The 20839-nt window shown below is 36.4% G+C and overlaps 1 protein-coding gene and 1 long non-coding RNA gene across 5 annotated transcripts in view; one reads left to right on the top strand and one right to left on the bottom strand.

Moving 5' to 3' along the window:
• Cwc22 (CWC22 spliceosome associated protein homolog) overlaps positions 1 to 20839 on the bottom strand; it is a 62496-nt gene that overhangs the window by 41295 nt on the left and 362 nt on the right. For 2 of the 4 annotated variants that reach the window (XM_048345152.1, XM_048345149.1), the window contains exons 2-4: positions 7998 to 8137; positions 2324 to 2391; positions 927 to 1052 (exon numbers count right to left, since the gene is read on the bottom strand). In XM_048345152.1, coding sequence (XP_048201109.1) covers positions 927 to 1052; positions 2324 to 2391; positions 7998 to 8024 — 221 coding nt within the window. In that variant the 5' untranslated portion in view covers positions 8025 to 8137. Of the gene's footprint in view, positions 1 to 926; positions 1053 to 2323; positions 2392 to 7997; positions 8138 to 9789; positions 10111 to 20839 lie in introns of those variants that run through there. The other 2 variants (XM_048345150.1, XM_048345151.1) reach the window with 2 other exon arrangements.
• Positions 67 to 15275, top strand: LOC125350503. The gene is made up of 3 exons (XR_007210755.1): positions 67 to 78; positions 6745 to 6750; positions 14784 to 15275. It is a non-coding gene; the product is annotated as an uncharacterized LOC125350503 (long non-coding RNA).

Below are 20839 nucleotides of genomic sequence, written 5' to 3'. Positions count from 1 at the left end.
CATTTAGTAAGCAGTCTCAAAAACATGTCTCCTAAGTCAAACTTTCTTGCAATACAATATAGTGACTATAGAAGCCAGGTCTCTAGGTCATAGAGACTTGGGCTTTTCCACTGACAAGTTCAAAAATACAAATAAGTCACTAAGCTTCTGTAAGCCTCAGTCTCTGTAGCTGTAAAACAGGCATAACAATATCCATTTCTTATATTTACTTCAATAAGCAATTAATTCACATGTAGTCTTTACTAGAAAGCCTGGTACCAATAACATGCAATTAATGCTAGTTGCTTTTGTTATAAAAAAATAAAGAAAATTTAGCCAGGCATCAGTGGCTCATGCCTATAATCCTAGCTATTGATAGGACTGAGATCTGATCGATCTGAGGATCATGGTTCGAAGTGAATTCAGGCATGAAAGCCCTTGAGACTCTTATCTCCAATTAACCACCAAAAGACCTGAAGTGGAACTGTGGCTCAAGTGGTAGAGAACTAGCCTTGAGCAACAATGTTAAGGGAGAGTGTCCAGGCCCTGAGCTCAAGCCCCACTACCAATGTGCGCGCACACACACACGCACACACACACACACACACACACACACACAGAAAGAAGGAAGGAAGGAAGGAAGGAACGAACGAACGAACGAACGAAGGGAAGGAACGAAGGAGGGAAGGAAGGAAGGAAGGAAGGAAGGAAGGAAGGAAGGAAGGAAGGAAGGAAGGAAGGAAGGAAGGAAGGAAAAAAAAATTCAACGGGGAATTGAGGAGGAAAGAAGGTAGGAGAAAAATGAGGGAGTAGGCAACAAGTTTGACAAGAATTGTACTCACTACCTTACATATGTAAACTGTAACCCCTCTGTACATCATCTTGACAAAACAATTTTTTTTAATTTTAAACAAATACAGCCTATCATTAAAATACCTAGTATTCACCTTGATTCCATGCTGCCATCATAAGAATGTCCTCTTCTTGAACGCTCATAGTCTGACCTACTGTAGTCAGACCTGCTGTAATCAAAGTAATCTCTCTCCCGGGAAGACCTTTCTTGTTCTGCATAACTATCATAAAATAAGAAAAGAAAGTTGAATATTGAAAACAGCTATATTTTAAATATTTAGGGAAGTCACATATTGGTAATGCTAAAAGAACTCTATAACTGAATAACACATTTTGTTAAATTTTTTGTAGCAAACAGTTCATTTTGCAAATACCCCTTTATTCATTCTAGATTCCAAAATTTTCCTGTTGCACATATCAAAGCACCTCCTGTTCACTTAACCAAATTTGTTTATCATGATTCATATTATCCTTAGTGGGACAAATACATCAGGAGATAACATATAATTTGCAAGCAAAAAGGCTATACTATAGATAACTCCTTTTGCTTAGTTGGCTCATTTATCAAAGTGCTGAACAAATGATACTATCATTAGTCTCCATAACTACCAACTATACTCCAAAACGATATATTCATTTGCTATTATTCTTTTTTTTGGGGGGGGGTGGGGGAGGCAGTTCTTAAACTCAGGCCCTCACACTCTTACATGTCTTTTTCACTCCTGACTATTGCTCTACCAGTTTAGCCAAACCTCTGGCTCCAGCTTTATTACAGTTACCTGGAGTTAAGAGTCTCTCAGAAAATGTGTCATTGGATAACAGAGAGAATGGACGGAAATTACTAGCAAACAAGGATGGATAGCAATATAGATATTTTACTTGAATGTTAAGTCAATACAATCAGATAACTTAAAGAGAAATAAAATAATTGAATAATAGTAACACAATCCATATTTCAAATACAATTAATGTATACATATATGTATATTTTTGAAGGGAGAGATATGTGGAGGGAAGGAAGGGAGGAAGGAAGGAAGGAACGAAGGAAGGAAGGAAGGAAGGAAGGAAGGAAGGAAGGAAGGAAGGAAGGAACGAAGGAAAGGAGGGAAAAGTAGATGATTGGTGGAGGTAATAAGTAGTCATAAACCAGGGCAAATAATTTGACATCCATAAAGCAACCAGACTAGTAGACATATGCTTTTCCCATTAAGGTTATTTTTAATGGTTACAACTTACTAAGTAAAATAACTGTAGTCCTAAAATAAATGCTTGCTATATAATGGTACCATTTCCAGACTGTTGACCTTAACACAATTATGATGATATAGAGAAAATTTTAAACTATAAAGAGCTATGTAGATATATAAGACAGTAGGAATTAGTAAAACTAGTAGTTCAATATCTACCCTTACAAAAAGAGCCAAAGAGATAAATTATTGCTTAAACATGTTGTACAAGCTTTAACTAGTACTCAGAACATAAAACTACTTACCTGTCTTCTGGTGAGGAACTCCTCTTGTACATATCATAGGTTTCCCTTCTGTCATGACCAGAAGGATGCTGTCATGGGGAAAGGAATATTTCAAACATTATTTACGCTAAAAAAAATAGCAATGAAATCTGTGACTCAGAAAACTGGAAGTACTTCAGAAAATTATTTCAAAACTTGTTTTAACATCATAGAAATAATTTATCCTTCCTAGACAGTTCATAAAGTAAAAATTGGGAGCATCCCAGACAAATGTCTTCAACCCATACCTGTTTTCATTGTAGATCGTGTGTGTGTGTGTGTGTGTGTGTGTGTGTGTGTGTGTGTGTGTGTGTGTGTGTGTGTGTGTGTGTCAGTCCTGGGGCTTGAATTCAGGCCTCAACTGCTGTCCCTGAGCTTTTTTACACAAGGCTAGTGCTCAAACACTTGAGGCATAGCTCCATTCCTGGCTTTTAAAAATTGGGAGCATCCCAGACAAATGTCTTCAACCCATACCTGTTTTCATTGTAGATCGTGTGTGTGTGTGCGCGTGCGTGTGTGTGTGTGTCAGTCCTGGGGCTTGAATTCAGGCCTCAACTGCTGTCCCTGAGCTTTTTTACACAAGGCTAGTGCTCAAACACTTGAGGCATAGCTCCATTCCTGGCTTTTTAGTAGTTAACTAGAGATAAGTGTTTCATGGACTTTTCTGCCTGAGCTGGCTCTGAACTGCCATCTTCAGACCTCAGTCTCCTGAGTAGCTAGGATCACAGGTGTGAGGCACTGTCATCTGGCTAGACCCAAAATTTTTTATTTTAACTGAAAAGAAAAAAGTAGGAAAGAATAATGCTCAAATTTTTAATTCTACTTAGTTAAGACTTTATTCCTATGAAGTAAATTATAAATTAATAAAATAGCATTTTGTAAATGGCTCTTCATGGTGAAAAAAGACGACCAATTTTAGAGGTTATCTAGAAAGATGATGTTTGTTGAATTCACAGCACTTCCCTTGTATTTCCCTTGGCTTAAGAAACATACATTTAGTGTGAATAACTAAATCTGGATAAAATAAACAGCTATGAGAAGCTAACAAATATATTTATCAAAATTTGTGTTTATTTTCAACAAATATTATTTGAGAAACTGATATAAGTGGTACTCTGTTAGGTGATAAGAACTGAAACATAACTTGTAGGATAGGGATCCTATGTCAAACCCTCAGAAAAAGAAACAATACACAAGTTGGGTTTAGTGGAATACATCTGTAATCTCAGTTACATAGGAGGCACAGGCAGTGAGACTATAGTATGAAATCTCACCAGGCAAAATGATTTGACATCCAACCTGAACAAAAACCTAAAAGCAAAAAGGGCTAGAGATGTAGCTTCAGTGCTTTAACAATGGAAAGAACCCTAAATACTGCAAATGAAGAAACAAACAAGAAGCAAGATACAAGTAAGTAATTTTATGAAACCTAATCCTGATTAGACAAATATGAACCACCTAGTTTGCATATATTTCCTAATTTAAAAATTCAAGTGCATTTAAAAAAAACTAAAATATTTCTCTCTAAATATAGGTAAGAAAATTAAGAAAGCTCATCAATGGTGGCATTAATTATCTTATTTTTTAAAGACTTCAAATAATTTTAATTAACCTATAAGAAAAAAGTTAAAGTACTTTAATCTTAATTATCTGAAAAAGATAAAACAATGAGGAACTGCAAATCTGCATGCTCTACTTTAATGAGAAGCACATATTCATAAATTTCTGAGTAGAAATGAAAACAGGCTCCAACTTTGATTTTATGACTGTCTAATTAATAGCAGTTTGAGTATAACATTATCACAGACGAATTATGAAACAATTTCATTAACTATTAATTTTTATTAGTGTACATTAAATAGGCATACCAAGCATTACTTAATATCATAGCACACTTAATATTTAAGCATTACTTAAAATTTAAAGATACTATGGCTTGGCTTTGTTTTATACTAAATGCAAATATCTTAAAAGCTGGTTTCTAATAAATGCAAAAAATCTTTGAATTTTCATTTATTAGTTTTACTAAATGAAAATAAGGTATAATTTTTCAATATAAACGACATGGGTTTCTGTAAAAGATTTCATCAAGATCATATGCCAGAGTGTGATGAACATTCTAGCACTAGAATAAGTGCCCAGCAAGCTCGAAATTCTGGGGACAATCCCTTGCACCAAGGCAAGTAGGGCGGGAGGGAAGGCATGAAGAGAGATGGATTCTAAGCCAAATACAGAGCATTGGACCCATTACGTTCAACAGTAACATAAATAATTACCAATCATTACACTGTAAGAAACAGTTCTTCCTATGTAGACATTCTGAAGCCTACAAATATAGAAAAACCTTCACAGAGATAAAATATTATCTTCACACTTAGTTGCCAGTTCTGTTTAATGTGTTTAGTACGAAAGAAAAGACTATAAAAATGTCCACAATTAGCTGGGCATTAGTGGCTTCTAGCAACTCAGGAGGATGAGATCTGAGGATCTAGGTTCAAAGCCAGCCTAGGCAACAAAGTACAGCTGGCTGTCTCTAATTAACCATCAAAAAGTCAGAATTGGAGCTATGAGTTCAAATGGCAGAGCACCAAAAAGGGACAGTGCCCCAACCCTGAGTTCAATCCTCTGTACTGGTACAAAAACAAACAAAAAACAGGGGCTGGGGATATAGCCTAGTGGCAAGAGTGCCTGCCTCGGATACACGAGTCCCTAGGTTCGATTCCCCAGCACCACATATACAGAAAACGGCCAGAAGCGGCGCTGTGGCTCAAGTGGCAGAGTGCTAGCCTTGAGCGGGAAGAAGCCAGGGACAGTGCTCAGGCCCTGAGTCCAAGGCCCAGGACTGGCCAAACAAAAAAAAAACAAAAAAAAAAAACAAAAAACAAAAAACAGATCCCCACAATTAAACAGATCATCATATGGCATATTCCAAGACAAGGTAATTATTTTGACTACATTAAGGAGAAGGCCTCAATTCTGCACTAATGATTTTCTAACACATCTCCACAACATCTGTTGTAAATAAAAGGGAGAAACCAAAAACAGTCATGAAATCAGAAAGATTTTGTAAATATGATTAAGTAACAAATGGCTGGCAAACACTGTGCTTAGAGGAAATCTTGAGCAGGGAACTGCAGCACACAGTATTGAGAGACAACAGGGGAACTTGAATTTAGTTTTGGTAGATGACAGAATTTAAGGTAAAAATCATTTTAGGGCATGATCCAAATAGTAAGACTGAATTTCCCTAACTTTCCCACCATAAAACTGGTATTATAAATCAATGCAATGGTTAAAAAATACTCAGAATTACTTTTAAAAATTCTCTAATTATTCATTAAGCAAAACAAATATGGTGATACTGTGGAGTCAGTCATCTGGCATAATGTAGAGAAAGCAGTATGAAGAGGCCAGTGATACAGATTATTTTTGAGTATAGTGGCTTAGACCATCTACTAGGTTCTGGGAAGAAGTCTTCCAAAAGAAGAAATTAGAAATCAGAGGAGGGAGAGAGCCTATGACTAGATAGGCAAGACTCAAGGAAAACACAAGATTTTCAACTTGTGTTTTATAAGCTTAATAGATGAACCTCAGATCATCTAGGGAAGATCTTTACCTGCATGAAGGCCTCTCTCTCATGCAGATATTCCTCTCCTCCCATCTAACCAGTGAAGCTAATAGAAAAGAAAGGAGGTGAACTAAATAGAACTGTCCAGTAAAGAGCATGGTGGTTGAAATTACCTGATCTGAGATGAGATGATGTCATAGAAGACCCAACAGGACCACAAGAAAAGTACCCCAAAGAGGCAGCAGAAAGATAATTCTGAGAAAAGCTAAATGTTTCCCTCTGTAAAATATATCAGTCTAATGGTCTAAATGCTCTATTCTAGCAAGGCTCATTCAAAAGCCAGTTCTGAGATTTCTTTTCTCTTCCAATCTCCAACTCCTAACACAGAATCTGCCATCCACTGGAACAGCAATCAATTAATGATTAAATAACAATGGACCAACGACTGTAAGTCCCAAAGAAGCAGACAGAGGGAGTTGCTTATGAGAGAGTGAGACTTCTATATGTGAGTAAGTAAAGGCTGGATATCTACCTAGCAAATAGGCCACACAGTTTCATACCTAAGAGAAAAGATAGAAGCAGAGCCAGTTTTGATAAGCACTTACCATGCACCAGGATTAGCCCTTACTGTTTAATGTCAAGGAGTTAGGAGCCTAGTAGTTCTCTTTAAAGAAGGAAGTATAGCAAAACAGAACTACTGGAGAGGAGAGAAAAGTGCTTGTATTTATAACTAAGTAAAAACATTTTCCCCCTTAACTAGCTCTGAGGCCCAAGAAATTATGTGCTGGCTTATAAATCTGTACAACTGAAAATCTGTATGGGGTAGGAGAGACAGGGAATGGTGTGACTTTGATCAAGATGCACTGAACTCATGTACTGAACATGTTGAACTGAACCCTTTTGTACAACGAGATAAGGATAATTTTTTTTGGCAGTCTTGGACCTTGAACTCAGGGCCTGAGCACTGTCCCTGGCTTCTTTTCGCTCAAGGCTAGCACTCTGCCACTTGAGCCACAGCACCACTCTGGCCATTTTCTATATATGTGGTGCTGAGGAATCGAACCCAGGGCTTCATGAATAGGAAGCAAGCACTCTTGCCACTAGGCCATATTCCCAGCCCCAAGGATATTTTTTTTTTTTAATGTGCTTTCTTGTCAGTACCACTCACAAGTAGAAGAGTTTTGAAAGAAAGAATACTGTTTTGATTCCATGGTACTGTTCTGACCTCACTCCTACAAGTCACAGTAACTTCTCTTCATACTCCCCAGCACTCTTCTCAGACATATCTGTTAGCTCTCTTGACTAGTATCAGTCTCTGCTCAAATGGCTGAATTCCTTTCCAACAAACCCAACACTCAACTCTCTACTACAAACTGTTCTCCCACGGTGTTACTGATCCCTTACCTTATATTTTTTGTACTATAGCTCATCTAGTTAATACTCTAACATATAACTATTTTATATGAATGTATCAAGTTTGATTTATTTTTGTTTCTTCAGCCTAATATGTAAATTCCACAAGAATAAGGGTTGTTATGGTTCACTATTTTGATCAGTGCTCAGAAAAGTCACTACATTAAGAATTGTGTATGTATGTGTTGAATACATACTGTCTACCAAGTAAAATATAGCAAAGAATAGTACCCATAGTGCATATGAAATATGCAGCAACAAATTCATAATGTGAACAGACATGCAGAAACCTGGACTAGTCAAAGGAAGAAAATCCAAGTCACAATTAGGAAACAAACTCCTAGAGAATGATGATGAAATTTCCTACACTGTTTCTAATTTACTTTCTTTGGTACTTGCTCATTCACATGATTTACATAGGCACTGACGTGAGCATGTGTGTGTACACACATACAAGACATACATATGCTGTATACTCTCTCATACCCCTTTGGACATGATTATTCTCATCTGGCCAATTATCAACCTTAAACTTTAATACACTTACTAGTATGTATGATGCCACCTTATTGGCTGATTCTAATGTCCTAATTATACAAATGCATTGTCACTTAAAGGATAGGCAATTAGTTGACTATTAGCTTACATCTTCTGTCATAAATTGTAAACACTTACTTTTATATGTGCTACACTGCTTTTCATTTTCTATTGCCAGGTGATCCACTAAACCAACAACTCCTTAAGGTGGTCCAAGTAATAAGTACTCAGAGAACTAAATTCCTTGACAGTTCACTTTTTCGGCCAGCAAACATTACCTATAAAGAAAAACAAAGAAGGCTTTAACACTGAGAAGCAATGTGTGAAATATCAATATATTCTTTCCTCACAATGGACATTTAATCACCTCATTTTTATAATAAATAATCAGTTATAAGCAATAATTTTAAAAAGAACCAGATCTACAAAACAATGTACATATAACACTTATTTCAGTTTAAAAAAATCCTATAAGAAAAAGAGCAAACAGAAAGCTTTATTCTAATGACTGAAAAGAACAAAACGTAATTTGAAAAGAGAGATAAAACTTTTCTTGAAAATACTACTAGTGGGAGGGACTTAAACCTACAGCATGAAGCAGTATTATGTTTTTAAAAACCTGAGGAAATAATCAAGTAAGAAAAACTTTAAGCTGGTAAAAATATCCAATGTTTCTATACAAACTATGAATGAAATAGCCATGTTATACAATAAGTATTAGATAAAAACATACTATATCTGGACATGTACAGAGCGAAACGAAAATATGTCTGAGTAAAATCTACTGAATGCATTAAGCTTCAGATGTAAATGCACAGTTGAGAACTAAGTAGTCCTGAATAAACCTATAAACCTACCCACCTAGTAGTTTTTGCAAAATGAACTGATTGCTAATGTTCACAAAACTGCCATCCAAGTATTTTATAGAAGTTAAATAGCCCCACCTATCAAAGATAAAATGAAATAGAAAAAAATGAAAGAACTGAAAGAAACAAAGTATACAAAAAAAATACTGTTCAGTACAGAAATAACTGAATACAACTAGGAAAGGCTCTAGGGTTTTGAACTCAAGACCTGTGATTACTGGTTTGCTTGGTAGGCTGATATTTTACCACTCGAACCACATTTTCAACCCTACTTTTTGCTGTGTATTTTGGAGATAAAGTCTCATACAGTTTTCTGCTCTGGCAGACTTCGAATACTGATCCCCTGAATCTCAGTCCCTTCAGTAGCTAAAAGCACAGGTATAAGGGTTTATTTAGCTCAGTTGAAAAGCACTTGCCTATAAGGCCCTAAATTTGGTTCTCAGCTGTACAAAAAAATAAATAAATAAAAGCTTAAAAAAATGACACACATTAGCCACCTGAAAAAGGATATTTAATTGGAGCACTAGAAAGTGTTAACAGACTAGATGATCTGATTCCTTCTTTTTAAAAATATGCACATAGAAATTCAGGTAAGTCATTCAAGTAAGTAACTAGAAGTAAGTAACTAGTAAGGACATATATTCATTTCACTACACAGAATACACAAACAGTAGTCTCAACATGATTAAATGACTCACAGCTCCTGTTAAGGGTATGGACAGACGTAAGAAAGCCTTCGACTACAATGGTTATCAGGTGATGGAACCATATATATGTATATGTATGTATACACACATACATATGTATACATACATATACATATATATATACATACACAAAATTCTTTTACAAAATTATCAATGAAAGATTGTTTTAATCTAATTCTACCACTTATGAGTCTACAGCTGCAGATAAATACACTACTGTGCCTAATTTTATATAAAAAGTGAATCTGAAAGCCTTTCAATCAGTTACTATTTCAGTTACTCTTTTATTTTTGGCTGTCAAGTTGTCCTGGAAAGAACTACTAATTCACTCATTCCTTCTCTCACACACATATACACTTTCTCTACTGCCCTCTCTTTGTCTTCTTCCTTTTATCCCCTTCTTTGAAGATGGTATAGTCTTACACACAAAAAACCCTCAACACACCATCAGATTCTTGGATCTGATAGACAATTTTATCAGGATACAAAAATCAATAACTAGATTTTCCTATATGCCAACAACATACCCAATGAGAGGAAAAAAATAAAGTAAAAAAAATCCCATTCACAATACCCACAATAAAATTTTAAAAATAAAAAAACAAAAAATCCTACGCACAAACTTAACCAAAGATACTAAAGACCTCTATAATGGAAATGATAAAACAATGAAGATTTTGTAGAAGACACAAGAAGACAAAAAGAACTACGATGTGAATTAAGAAAATACTAAAAGGGCTGTACCAAAACATATACTGGAAAAAGACAGCCTCTTAACAAATGGCACTGGTTTTAAGAAAAAAAAAAATGACATGTCCATGTACAAGAATGAAACAAAAATCAAATCATACCCAGATCTTTCAAACTACTGCAGGAAGACAAATAAAAAATTATTCTACATCGAATAAGCAATGACTTTCTAAGTAGGACTGCAGTGATTCAGGAAATAATACCAAGGACTGACAAATATAGGACAGAATTAAGCTACAAAGTTTATGTACAGCTAAAGAAACAATCAAAAGGGTGAAGAGACAATCTAGACAATGGAAGAAAATCTCTTCCAGGCAGTCATCTGACAGGCAGTTAATACCTAAAATAAATAAACAAGTCAAAAAACTAAGGATGAATGACCAAATACACCATTCATTAAAGGGGCACTCTAACTATACAGATGCTTTTCAAATGAAGAGTAACAACGGCAATAAATACATGGAAAACATACTTGATATCTTTGAAAACCAAACCTACACTGAGATTCCATTTTACCCCGGTCTGAAAGGCAATCACCAAGAAAGAAAAAACAACAAATGTTGGCAAAGGGAGCTGTGGGGAAAACAGAGCATTATTCAGTGCTGAAGAGAATTAGTGTAATCACTATGGACATCAGTATGGAGACTCCTGTAAGTAAGAAAGTAAGTAAGTAAATAAATAAGTAACTAAAACAGAACTTCTGAGCCAGTTGTGGAGGAGGTTGAGATCTGATGATCATGGTTTGAAGCCAGCCAGGAAGGAAAGGTCCCGAGAATCTTATCTCCAATTAACCATCAAAAAACCAGAAGTGGATTTGTGGCTCAAGTGGTAGAGCACAATGTTCAGGAATAGTGCCCAGGCTGAATTCAAGCTCAAGGATAGGCACAGAAACAAGCAAACACCCTGAATTTCTGTATTATCCAGCTATACCATTTCTGAGCAGAAGAATCAAGAATCAATTTCAGCAAGCTACAGAAATACCTGCACGTCAAAGAATGTTATATGTGGAGAAGATGCAAACATTTTACTTAATATAGTATATGCTAATAAAATATTTAAAGACAGTATCTGTGCCAATGCTTTTTAAATCTGAGAAATTATAGGCATGTTTATAATCATTTTACAATCTTATTCAATTCTAATAATTATTCTGATGTCTTGATTTTTATTTTTCAACTAAAGAACTAAGTTACTCAGAGTTCAAATGATTTGTCCAAATATATTAGAGCTAGCAAAAAGTAGAGCTATAATTCAAACCTGGGTTTATCTGATGCCCTGAATCACCCAATGTTATAGCTTAATTTAAATGACAAGGTTAGTTCATGCCAAATTGATTACCTTTAAAATGTAAATAGTCTCTCCTCTAAAATCAGGAACAAGACAAGGATGCCCACTTTCTCCACTACTATTCAATATAGTTCTGGAATCCCTAGCCAGAGCAATAAGGCAAGAAAATGACATTAAAAGGATCCACATAGGGAAAGAAGAAATCAAACTATCCCTATTTGCAGAAGACATGATCTTATACCTGAAGGACCCAAAAAACTCACTCCCAAACTCCTAGAACTATAAACCATTTTGGCAAAGTAGCAGGATACAAAATCAATCCACAAAAATCAGCAGCCTTTCTGAACACCAATATGTACAAGCAGAAAAAAAAAAAATTAACCTAACCAAAGATGTAAAACTACAAAAATCTAAAAAGAGAAATCAAAGAGGACACCAGGAAATGGAAAGACCTTCCATGCTCAATATCGTGAAAATGGTCATATTGCCAAAAATGATGTACAAGTTCAATGCAATCCCCATCAAAATCCCAATGACATTCTTTACTCAAACAGAGAAAACAATTCAAAAATTTATATGGAATAACAAAAGACCCAGAACAGCCAAAGCACTCTAGAAGAAGCAGAGCAGGAGGTATCACAATACCAGATTTCAAGCTTTATTACAGAGCCATAATAACAAAACAGCCTGGTACCAGCACACAAACAGATCCAAAGATCAATGCAAGATGGTAGAAGACCCACAAATAAAACCACACACTTACAGTCAGCTGATATTTGACACAGGAGCCAAAGACATACAATGGAAAAAACACAACCTTATCAACTATTGGTGCTGGGACAACTGGGCAGCCACATGCTGAAAATTCAAAGTGGACCCTAGATTGTCACTAGGCACTAATATCAACTCAAAATGGATTAAAGCCCTCAACATCAGATCTGAAACTCTGACTCTACTTCAGGACAGAGTAGGAGAGACACTAGAACTTATAGGCATAGGCAGGAACTGCCTGAACAAAGTTTGGAGAGAGACGAGACAAAGTGGGCTACCTTAAAATAAAAAGTTTCTGCACAGCTAAAGACATAGCTTCTAAACTAGAAAGACAACCAACCAACTGTGAAAAGATCTTCACCAGGAATGCAACAAAGGCCCAATACACATCATATACAGAGAGCTCAAGAAACGAATCCCTCCCAAATCTAATAAACCAGTCACTAAATGAGCAAGGGAGCTAAAAAGAGGCTTCACAGAAGAAGTAAAAATGGCAAAGAAACACACGAGGAAATGTTCAACATCCCTGGCAGAAAAGGAGAAATGCAAACAAAAACAACTCTAAGCTACCACCTTACCTCAGTCAGAATGGTTTATACTCTGGTGGCTGGGGATATGGCCTAGTGGCAAGAGTGCTGGCCTCGTATACATGAGGCCCTGGGTTCAATTCCCCAGCATCACATATACAGAAAACGGCCAGAAGTGGCGCTGTGGCTCAAGTGGCAGAGTGCTAGCCTTGAGCAAAAAGAAGCCAGGGACAGTGCTCAGGCCCTGAGTCCAACGCCCAGGACTGGCAAAAAAACAAAACAAAAAAGAACGGTTTATACTCTGAACTCAGGCAACAACAAATGCTAGAGGAGATGGGGAGAAAGAGGAACCCTACTGCACTGCTGGTGGGAATGTAAACTAGTACAATCACTATGGAAAGCAGTCTGGAGGTTCCTCAAAAAACTCAACACAGACATAACCTATGATCCAGCCATACCGCTCCTAGGCATATACTCTGAGCAACAGTATCCAAGATACAACAAGGATACCTGCACTTCCATGTTCATTGCTGCACTGTTCACAATAACCAAGAAATGGAAACAACCCAGATGCCTGTACACAATGGAATTCTACAAAGTTATTAGAAATGATAAAATAATGGCATTCACAGGGAAATGGACAGGAATCGAACAAATCATGTTGAGTAAAACAAACCAAGAACAGAGAGACAAAGGGCGCATGGTCTCCCTCATATGTGGGTGTCAGAATTAAATAACAAAGAGACATGACAAAGAAAATAGGACCCAAGATACCAATTCACAGTGAGACTAAAAAAGGTCAGCCTTGGGAGAAAGGCACCAAAAAGTAAAACCCAAACACTAATTCTTATGTAGCTAAATTAAAATCCAGACTGAAAAGAACTCCAAAGATAAGGAAGCAAAGGACTTCTTAATTAGTCTTATAGTATTTAGAGGACCCTATATTCTTTACCTCACATATGGTGTATACATGTGCACATCTGAGGGAAGCTGGGAGGGCACTGATAAAAGAAAAAATTACAGTTGAGGGGGCCCAACAGCTGCAATGAACATTGATGAGAACAAGCTAAACAACTCAAGGGTAGTGGGGGAGGGAAGAAATAAGAGAAAAAGAAGGAATAGATTACACTAAGCAAAAGGAAAGAAATGTACATATCACCCAACCTGAAGGAATTGTTTTCTTGTTAATAATCATACTTTATACATATTGTAGACCAGAATGTCGATGTCCATCATTGAGAAGGTTAAAAAAATGAGGAAGGGATAACAAGAATGACAAGAAATGTATATGTATTCACTACCTTAAGTATGTAACTGTAGGGGTGGGAAAATGGCTTAGTGGTAGAGTGCTTGCCTAGCATGTAAGAACACTTGGGTTTGATTAGTCAGTACCACTAAAGCGATAATGCTGGAAGTGGTGCTGTCGCTCAAGTGGAAGAATGTTAGCCTTGCGCAAAAGAAGCTCAGGGACAGTGCCCAGGCCCTGAGTTCAAGTCCCAGGACTAGCAAAAAGAAAAAAAAGCATGTAACTGTAACCCCTCTGTACATCATTTTGACAATAAATAAATAGAAATAGTCTCAATTATCCTAAACTGATCCATCTCCTTGAAGTTCCAGATAACAAAAGACTTGATACTAGTATAATGAAGCCATAGTTTCTTAATATATGTAACATTTTTAACTTTAACTGTTTTACAATATTTAATTCATTTACTATAATTGTAAAGGTGATGTACAGAGGGGTTACAGTTACATAGGTCAGATAAAGAGTATATATCATATGGCACCAGTGGCTCATGCATGTAATCCCAGCTACTCAGGATGCTGAGATCTGAGGACCTAGTTGGCTGGCTGACATGGGTAGAAAGTCCCTGTGAGACTTTTATCTTCAATTAACCACTTAAGAACCGGAAGTAGTATTGTGGCTCAAATGGCAGAGCACTAGCCTTAAGCACAAAGAGGCTCAGGGACAGTGTCCAGGCCCTGATTTCAAGCCCCAACAACAACAAAAAAGAGAGTACATTTCTTTTTGAGCAATGTAACCCCCTCCCTAGCTCTCTCCATTGTTCCCTCCTGCTCCCACCCATAGTTGTACAGTTCATTTTAACATAGTATCTAGTGAATACCACTGATGAATTTGTTCATCCTTTACAGTTTTTAACAACTTAAACACATCTAGAAGTTTCTTTAACCACATACAGTATGACCAAATAATTTACTTAACTCTATTGTATAAGACCATTTCTCCTGTGACTCACTCCTCTGTCCTTAAAGTTTCTTTTGCTATCCTATCCACATTTCTTAAAACACAACTTTCCTGTGATGTATTTCAAGCTGCCTTAATGATTTAATCAGCTTATTTTTCTGACTGCTGTTATCTTTCCCCTTACATTTCAACCTTTTCCAGCAAGTAATTTCTGGCAGTCAAGTATCATCTTTTATACTTATTTCCAAATCTCATGATATGAGTAAAGTTGGCAACACTGTAGACTGTTGTTGCAGTTCTAACAAAAAGATGCATGAGGGGCTGGGAATATGGCCTAGTGGCAAAAGTGCTTGCCTCACAAAAAGATGCATGAGGTACTTATCACTGTCCAGATTTTTACACAAAATGTCTATAGGGAAATTCCGAGTTCAGTATGTTTATGCTCGACACTTAAGACTAATTGGAAATCCCTGCAATGAGAGCAACTTATCTAGAGTTTACAGCTCTCCCTGTTCTTTATAGTATCACTATGTGGACTTTTAAGATGCATTATTAAATTTCTCCCCTTGTCACAAGTAAGGAACTCAGCAAAACCATACCTGTTTTCCTCAGCAAAGAGGTTATTTTACAATAGGAGATGAAGCCTTGGGGGCACTAGTTTAAAACGATAAACATTTTTCTGCTTCAGCAAGCATCAGACAGTGAATTATTTACTCGATAACATTTCTAAGTACTTCAGACTACAAACTAGAAGCTAAGAAATAGTAATTTGCAAAAAGTATCTAAAGTAATTTAGACTATCAGAAAATATTCAACTTATGGCTAAGATGCACTGCTTTCTAGATTACTTCAAGAATAGCACAGTTCCTCCACCTTATATAGATGTCTTCAGTCCCTGGAGCATACTACTGTATAACTGCTAAAGCAAATAGGAATCAAAGCAAAGTTCTTTAGTTTGCAACTCTGCATTTTATAGACTAACAGCAGGCCAAGCTTGGTAAATTTTAAACATAAGGATGCCTTCTAAAAAAGAAAAAAATCCTGAGATTGAGATCTAAGCATTGAGGTTCAAAGCAGGAAAGTCCTTGAGACTTTTAACTCCAATTAGCCACCAGAAAACCCCATGTGGAGCTGTCGCTCAAACTGGCAGAGTGCTAGCCTTGAGCTGAAGAGCTCAGGGACAGCACGGAAGTCCAGGCCCCATGTCCAATTCCCAACCCGCCTGCCCACCCCCCTCCCCCCCAAAAAAATCCTGGTTGCTGAAGAAAATGATACTATGCAATATTCAAAATAAAACACATCTTAAATAAATCTGAATGTAAACTGACATGAGTTAGTTAAACTACTGAACCACATTCAATTGAATACTGACCTGGACCCTGGATTACTAAGTAATACATATACTGTATTTCTTTTCTCAAATCTAAACAATTATTATTATTTCAAGGTAGTTCTGGTTCCAAAAATTACAAAGACCTATTGGCCTTTACTCATGGCTGTTTGACTCCTATGCACTGCATAGAGCAGGTGTGATCTTTGATTCATAATCACTGAACGAGTACAAATCCAAGTTCAACTACAGAGCTGGAAACTGTGTAGAGTGTTCTAGATTTTTTTAAAGGAGAGAGGAATAAACATAAAAACACTTGAGGGTTTTTGATTCTTTGTACACGGATGGAGCTCCAGTTTTAGAATTTGAAACAACTTAAAAGTAAACCTCAGACATAAAAAATAAATTTTAATGAGCCAGGTAATACCAGTATCAACACGGAAAACTACCTATGATAAATGGGAAGTATTATCCCCCATCTATTTCCTGTATCATGAAGTAAGAGTGTACCAGCCTATATTAAAAAATCAGTTATTTCAAAGTGAATGACATAGTCACTTGGGTAATATTATGTGTATTTCAAAACCAGCTTGGGAAGAAAAGAGCATCAGATTCAATCTCTAAAATAATTAGCAAAAAGTTAGTTCAAGTGGAAAAGTGCTAGGTGAATGAGCAAGTCTCTTGAATGCAAAGTTAATTCAAATCATGGTAGAGGCCAAAAAAAGAAAAAAGGTGACATTTACAGGACAAAATCCTTTTATCCTGTCCCCTATCTCGTTCTACTTTTTCCTCCTTTACACAGCTGAGCGTTTTGGTATGCCCACTTTTGAAATCACAAATTTTTAACCTCACCACAGCTCTCCTCACCACTGTTGGCTATCCACTCTACTACAGCACATAACAATATCAAAAGCAACTTTACTGGTGCTGAATCCAGAGGCAACTTCACTTTCCTCACCCAGTACTCCAGCATTGGTTCAAGGAATCCCCTTTTCCTTAAAGTTCTTCTTGACATCTTCTAAGGTTTCCATTCTGTCTTCTGTTCTTTTCTCCTTTAATATCAGCTTATTTTATAGCAGACAGGATTTAATCTTTCCTCATGCATTTTTTTTGCTACTATTCAATGCTCAATACTAGAGTGTGCTCTCTCTCCATATATATGTATATATGTATTTGTATATATATGTATATATATATATACATGTACATATATTCATTAAAAAACAAATGAGTGGTGTTGGTGTTTTGTAAAAAAAATTAAGTAGTTGTACAAAAGAGCTGCCATTTAACAAGCAGTTTATAAATACATCTTGATCAATGTCACTGCTTTCAACACTCTCATCCACCTGTTCACCCATTCTGTCCCTCATTCTCCTTAAAATTTATAGGATATACCTTTGATTCTTGTCTGCATTTTCCCCCTCTTCTCTACCCTTTTCCCCTTGAACTCACCCCACCCTTTTCTAGTACCCTCCAGGTTCTCACTGTGAGATAATTTCCATCCCCAAACTTCAAGTAACATAAAAAACAACTTTTCACTCCAATCCAAACTTCTCTATGGAGCTCCAGACTCTGTCTTAGTGACTACTAAAAACTATGTGGATATCTCAAAGTTCCTCCACAATAAAGAAGCCCAGATTAGAACTCATTTTCTTATCATCTATCATCTGTAACACTTCCCAAATGGCAATTTCCTTATTCTTACAGTCACCAAATTCTGATCTTCTCAGTTAGTTGAAGCAAATCTGCCTCTAATTTTCTCCTAACTGCTTATGTACAAAGGGGATGATTCCATCTAAGGAAGTCTAATGATACCACCTTAGTTTCATTTTAGAAGGACAGAGGGAGTATTTTTCTCACCAAGTCTTTAGCTTGACCATTATAGCTTCTCCAAATTACATCTAAAATATGAATTCCTTATATTACTAACGAGTATTCTATTTGTGTAGGGAAGCCGTATTGTTTAAAGATGTTAAGCTGAGCACTAGAAAACCAGACTTCCAAACTAAAAGCACATACCATTAGGACATATCCAATACTGTTCCACACTCTCCAACCGTCCTCTTTAAATTCTGTCTCTATTATGCCAACAATATTTGTCTGTATATTATTTAACAGATTATAATTTCTCAACTTGCAGCAGCCCTTCTGCTATTGAAAAAGTAAATGCTTAGTGGCATCCTTTCCAGGCCCTGACACTTACATCCTCCTAGGCCTATAAGTCTTTTTGACCTTAGTTTCCCCCAAATAGCCCTTGGCTTCTCTTGTCTTATGGCTTAGCTTCCTGAAAACAAGATTTATCTTTACTCAGTGACCACAGCATCTCATTCAAGGAGTATATAGTGCTATCACACTTTGCATCTCATTCACGGAGTATATAGTGCTATCACATTTTTTCTTAAGACTGTGAATAAACTAAATTTATATCTGGATCATAAAAAAACACACAAAAAATCCCTTAAATTTCAAATCCATATCATCATCATCTTTACTTAACTGCTTTGTTTCAAAGAAATAGCTCCAGTGCTTCTACCATGTAATTACTCCCTCCTCATGTTATAAGAAAGTGTTTGTACAGAAAAGTCTATGCAGTTATAATAATTGGAAAAAAAATCTCATAAAAGAAGCCTCCCAACACCCCCTGAAAAAAAAAAAGATACGCTGAAAATCAGTTGATAGTTCTACTGATTTAGTGATCTGAAAAGAGACTGCTGAGATGGGGGGAAAGGGAAAGGGGGGGGAGGGAGGGGGATATGAGGGACAAGGTAACAAACAGTATAAGAAATGTATCCAATGCCTAATGTATGAAACTGTAACCTCTCTGTACATCAGTTTGATAATAAAAATTTGAAAGAAGAAAAAAAGAGACTGCTGAGAAAATGAGGAAGTATGAAGCTAAGGAGAGTGAAGCATGGCCATAGTGGTGGTCTTGGTAAAGGCTAGTGTCTATATAAACCACATACAATGAGGGGGTATCTATAGTGAACAACATACACAAGGCATCAAAAGGTTCCCACTTTCAAGATAGGAGAAAATTCTAATTGCTATAGCAATGTTATCAAAATAATACTTCTGGAAAAGAGGAAGAGCATCTAAGTAAGTCTTGGATGTACACAAAGGTCTTGGAGAACAAATAGGAATTATTCACATGAAAAAAGCCATTCAGGAAATTGTATTCAAATGTGTAAGCCCTGGTACATGAAAACAAAAACAAACAAAAAAGTCTGTATGATTCCTCTTCTTTATGCAGACCAAGAAGTATATACAGAAATTTGAACATAAATGAGATGGAACATGAAAGACCTTGTATAAACAGAGTAGAACCTTGAAGCTCTTAACAACTTAATATATCCAGAAGCCAGGTCAGGCCTGCGCCTTAAAAGCTTGCAATTCTAAACTTAAAATTTATGCCGGGCCCTGGTAGCTCATGCCTAATATCCTAAACTCAGGAGGTAGAGAGACTTGAGGCTTTCTTCAGCTCAAAGCCAATACAGGCAGAAGAGTTCTCAAAAGAATCTAGCTCCAATTAACTAGAAAAAAAAGCTGCCACTGTGTAATGCTTAAATGAACCATACTGCATCTTATCTAAGTGGTAAGGGTTTTTGGCATTCACTGGTATAAGTATCATTATGGGAATTTTTACAGATGAGGGCCCTTAAGAATATGGAAGTGTAAGCTCTGGATCAAGAAAGAATTTCAGTTTGCTAATAGATACCCAGCACCAATACAAACAAAAGTCTTCTATTAATAGATATTTCCTGTAGTAATGCTTCTCTAGGTTTGAACAGCTTTTAACACCAATTTTAAATCTACTTTCTCAAAAAAGTATAGTAACTGATATTGTCTCCTGAAGCACAGATTTATTTAAAAAGGGAAAGTCATGATATAACCGATCTTTTGAAATCCAAGATACTTACTTATTATCTATTCGACTCTGTGACATTTAAAAATTAAAATTTTACTGCACTAAAAATCAACCGTTTTTTGCATCTAGGATAGCCTCCCAGAATCTTTCTTTTCCCCACTTTCCATGAAGAATTGAGGATCAAGTAATAAGTAGACTTTTTTCAGTTAGACTCAGTTTTATATATATATAATATATACACACATATGTATATATTGTGTATACATACATATATATCAAACACACACATATGAACAATTATAATCCAGTTACACGAAAAAGTAATTCAGCAGAGGAGACTGCAGATTCGATTTGAGAGTCACGGAACTATTGCAGTTCACATTATGGCTTGTGAACAATGACAGATGAAGAGCACACACAATAAGAGACAATGTGTCCTCAGTCTTAAGCACTACGAATACATTTTTTAAAATTAATGAAATTTTAGAGAAGCAATCACGGGGATATTTGGCTGCAAAGAGCCAAGAGCTATATATTTCTATACTATTTTAAAAATCAACTCATAAAGAGGAGGTTCTGCAGTCCACAGTGGAGAAGAGATAAGTGAAACACAGACCGCACGAGAGAGGAGAGGGAGTCCGTGCGGGTGCGGGAGCGCAGCCTCACACAAA

The sequence above is a fragment of the Perognathus longimembris genome, chromosome 4 (genome assembly GCF_023159225.1).
Source record: "Perognathus longimembris pacificus isolate PPM17 chromosome 4, ASM2315922v1, whole genome shotgun sequence".
Taxonomy (NCBI): Eukaryota; Metazoa; Chordata; class Mammalia; order Rodentia; family Heteromyidae; genus Perognathus; species Perognathus longimembris.
This window is presented reverse-complemented; position numbering and strand designations above follow the sequence as displayed.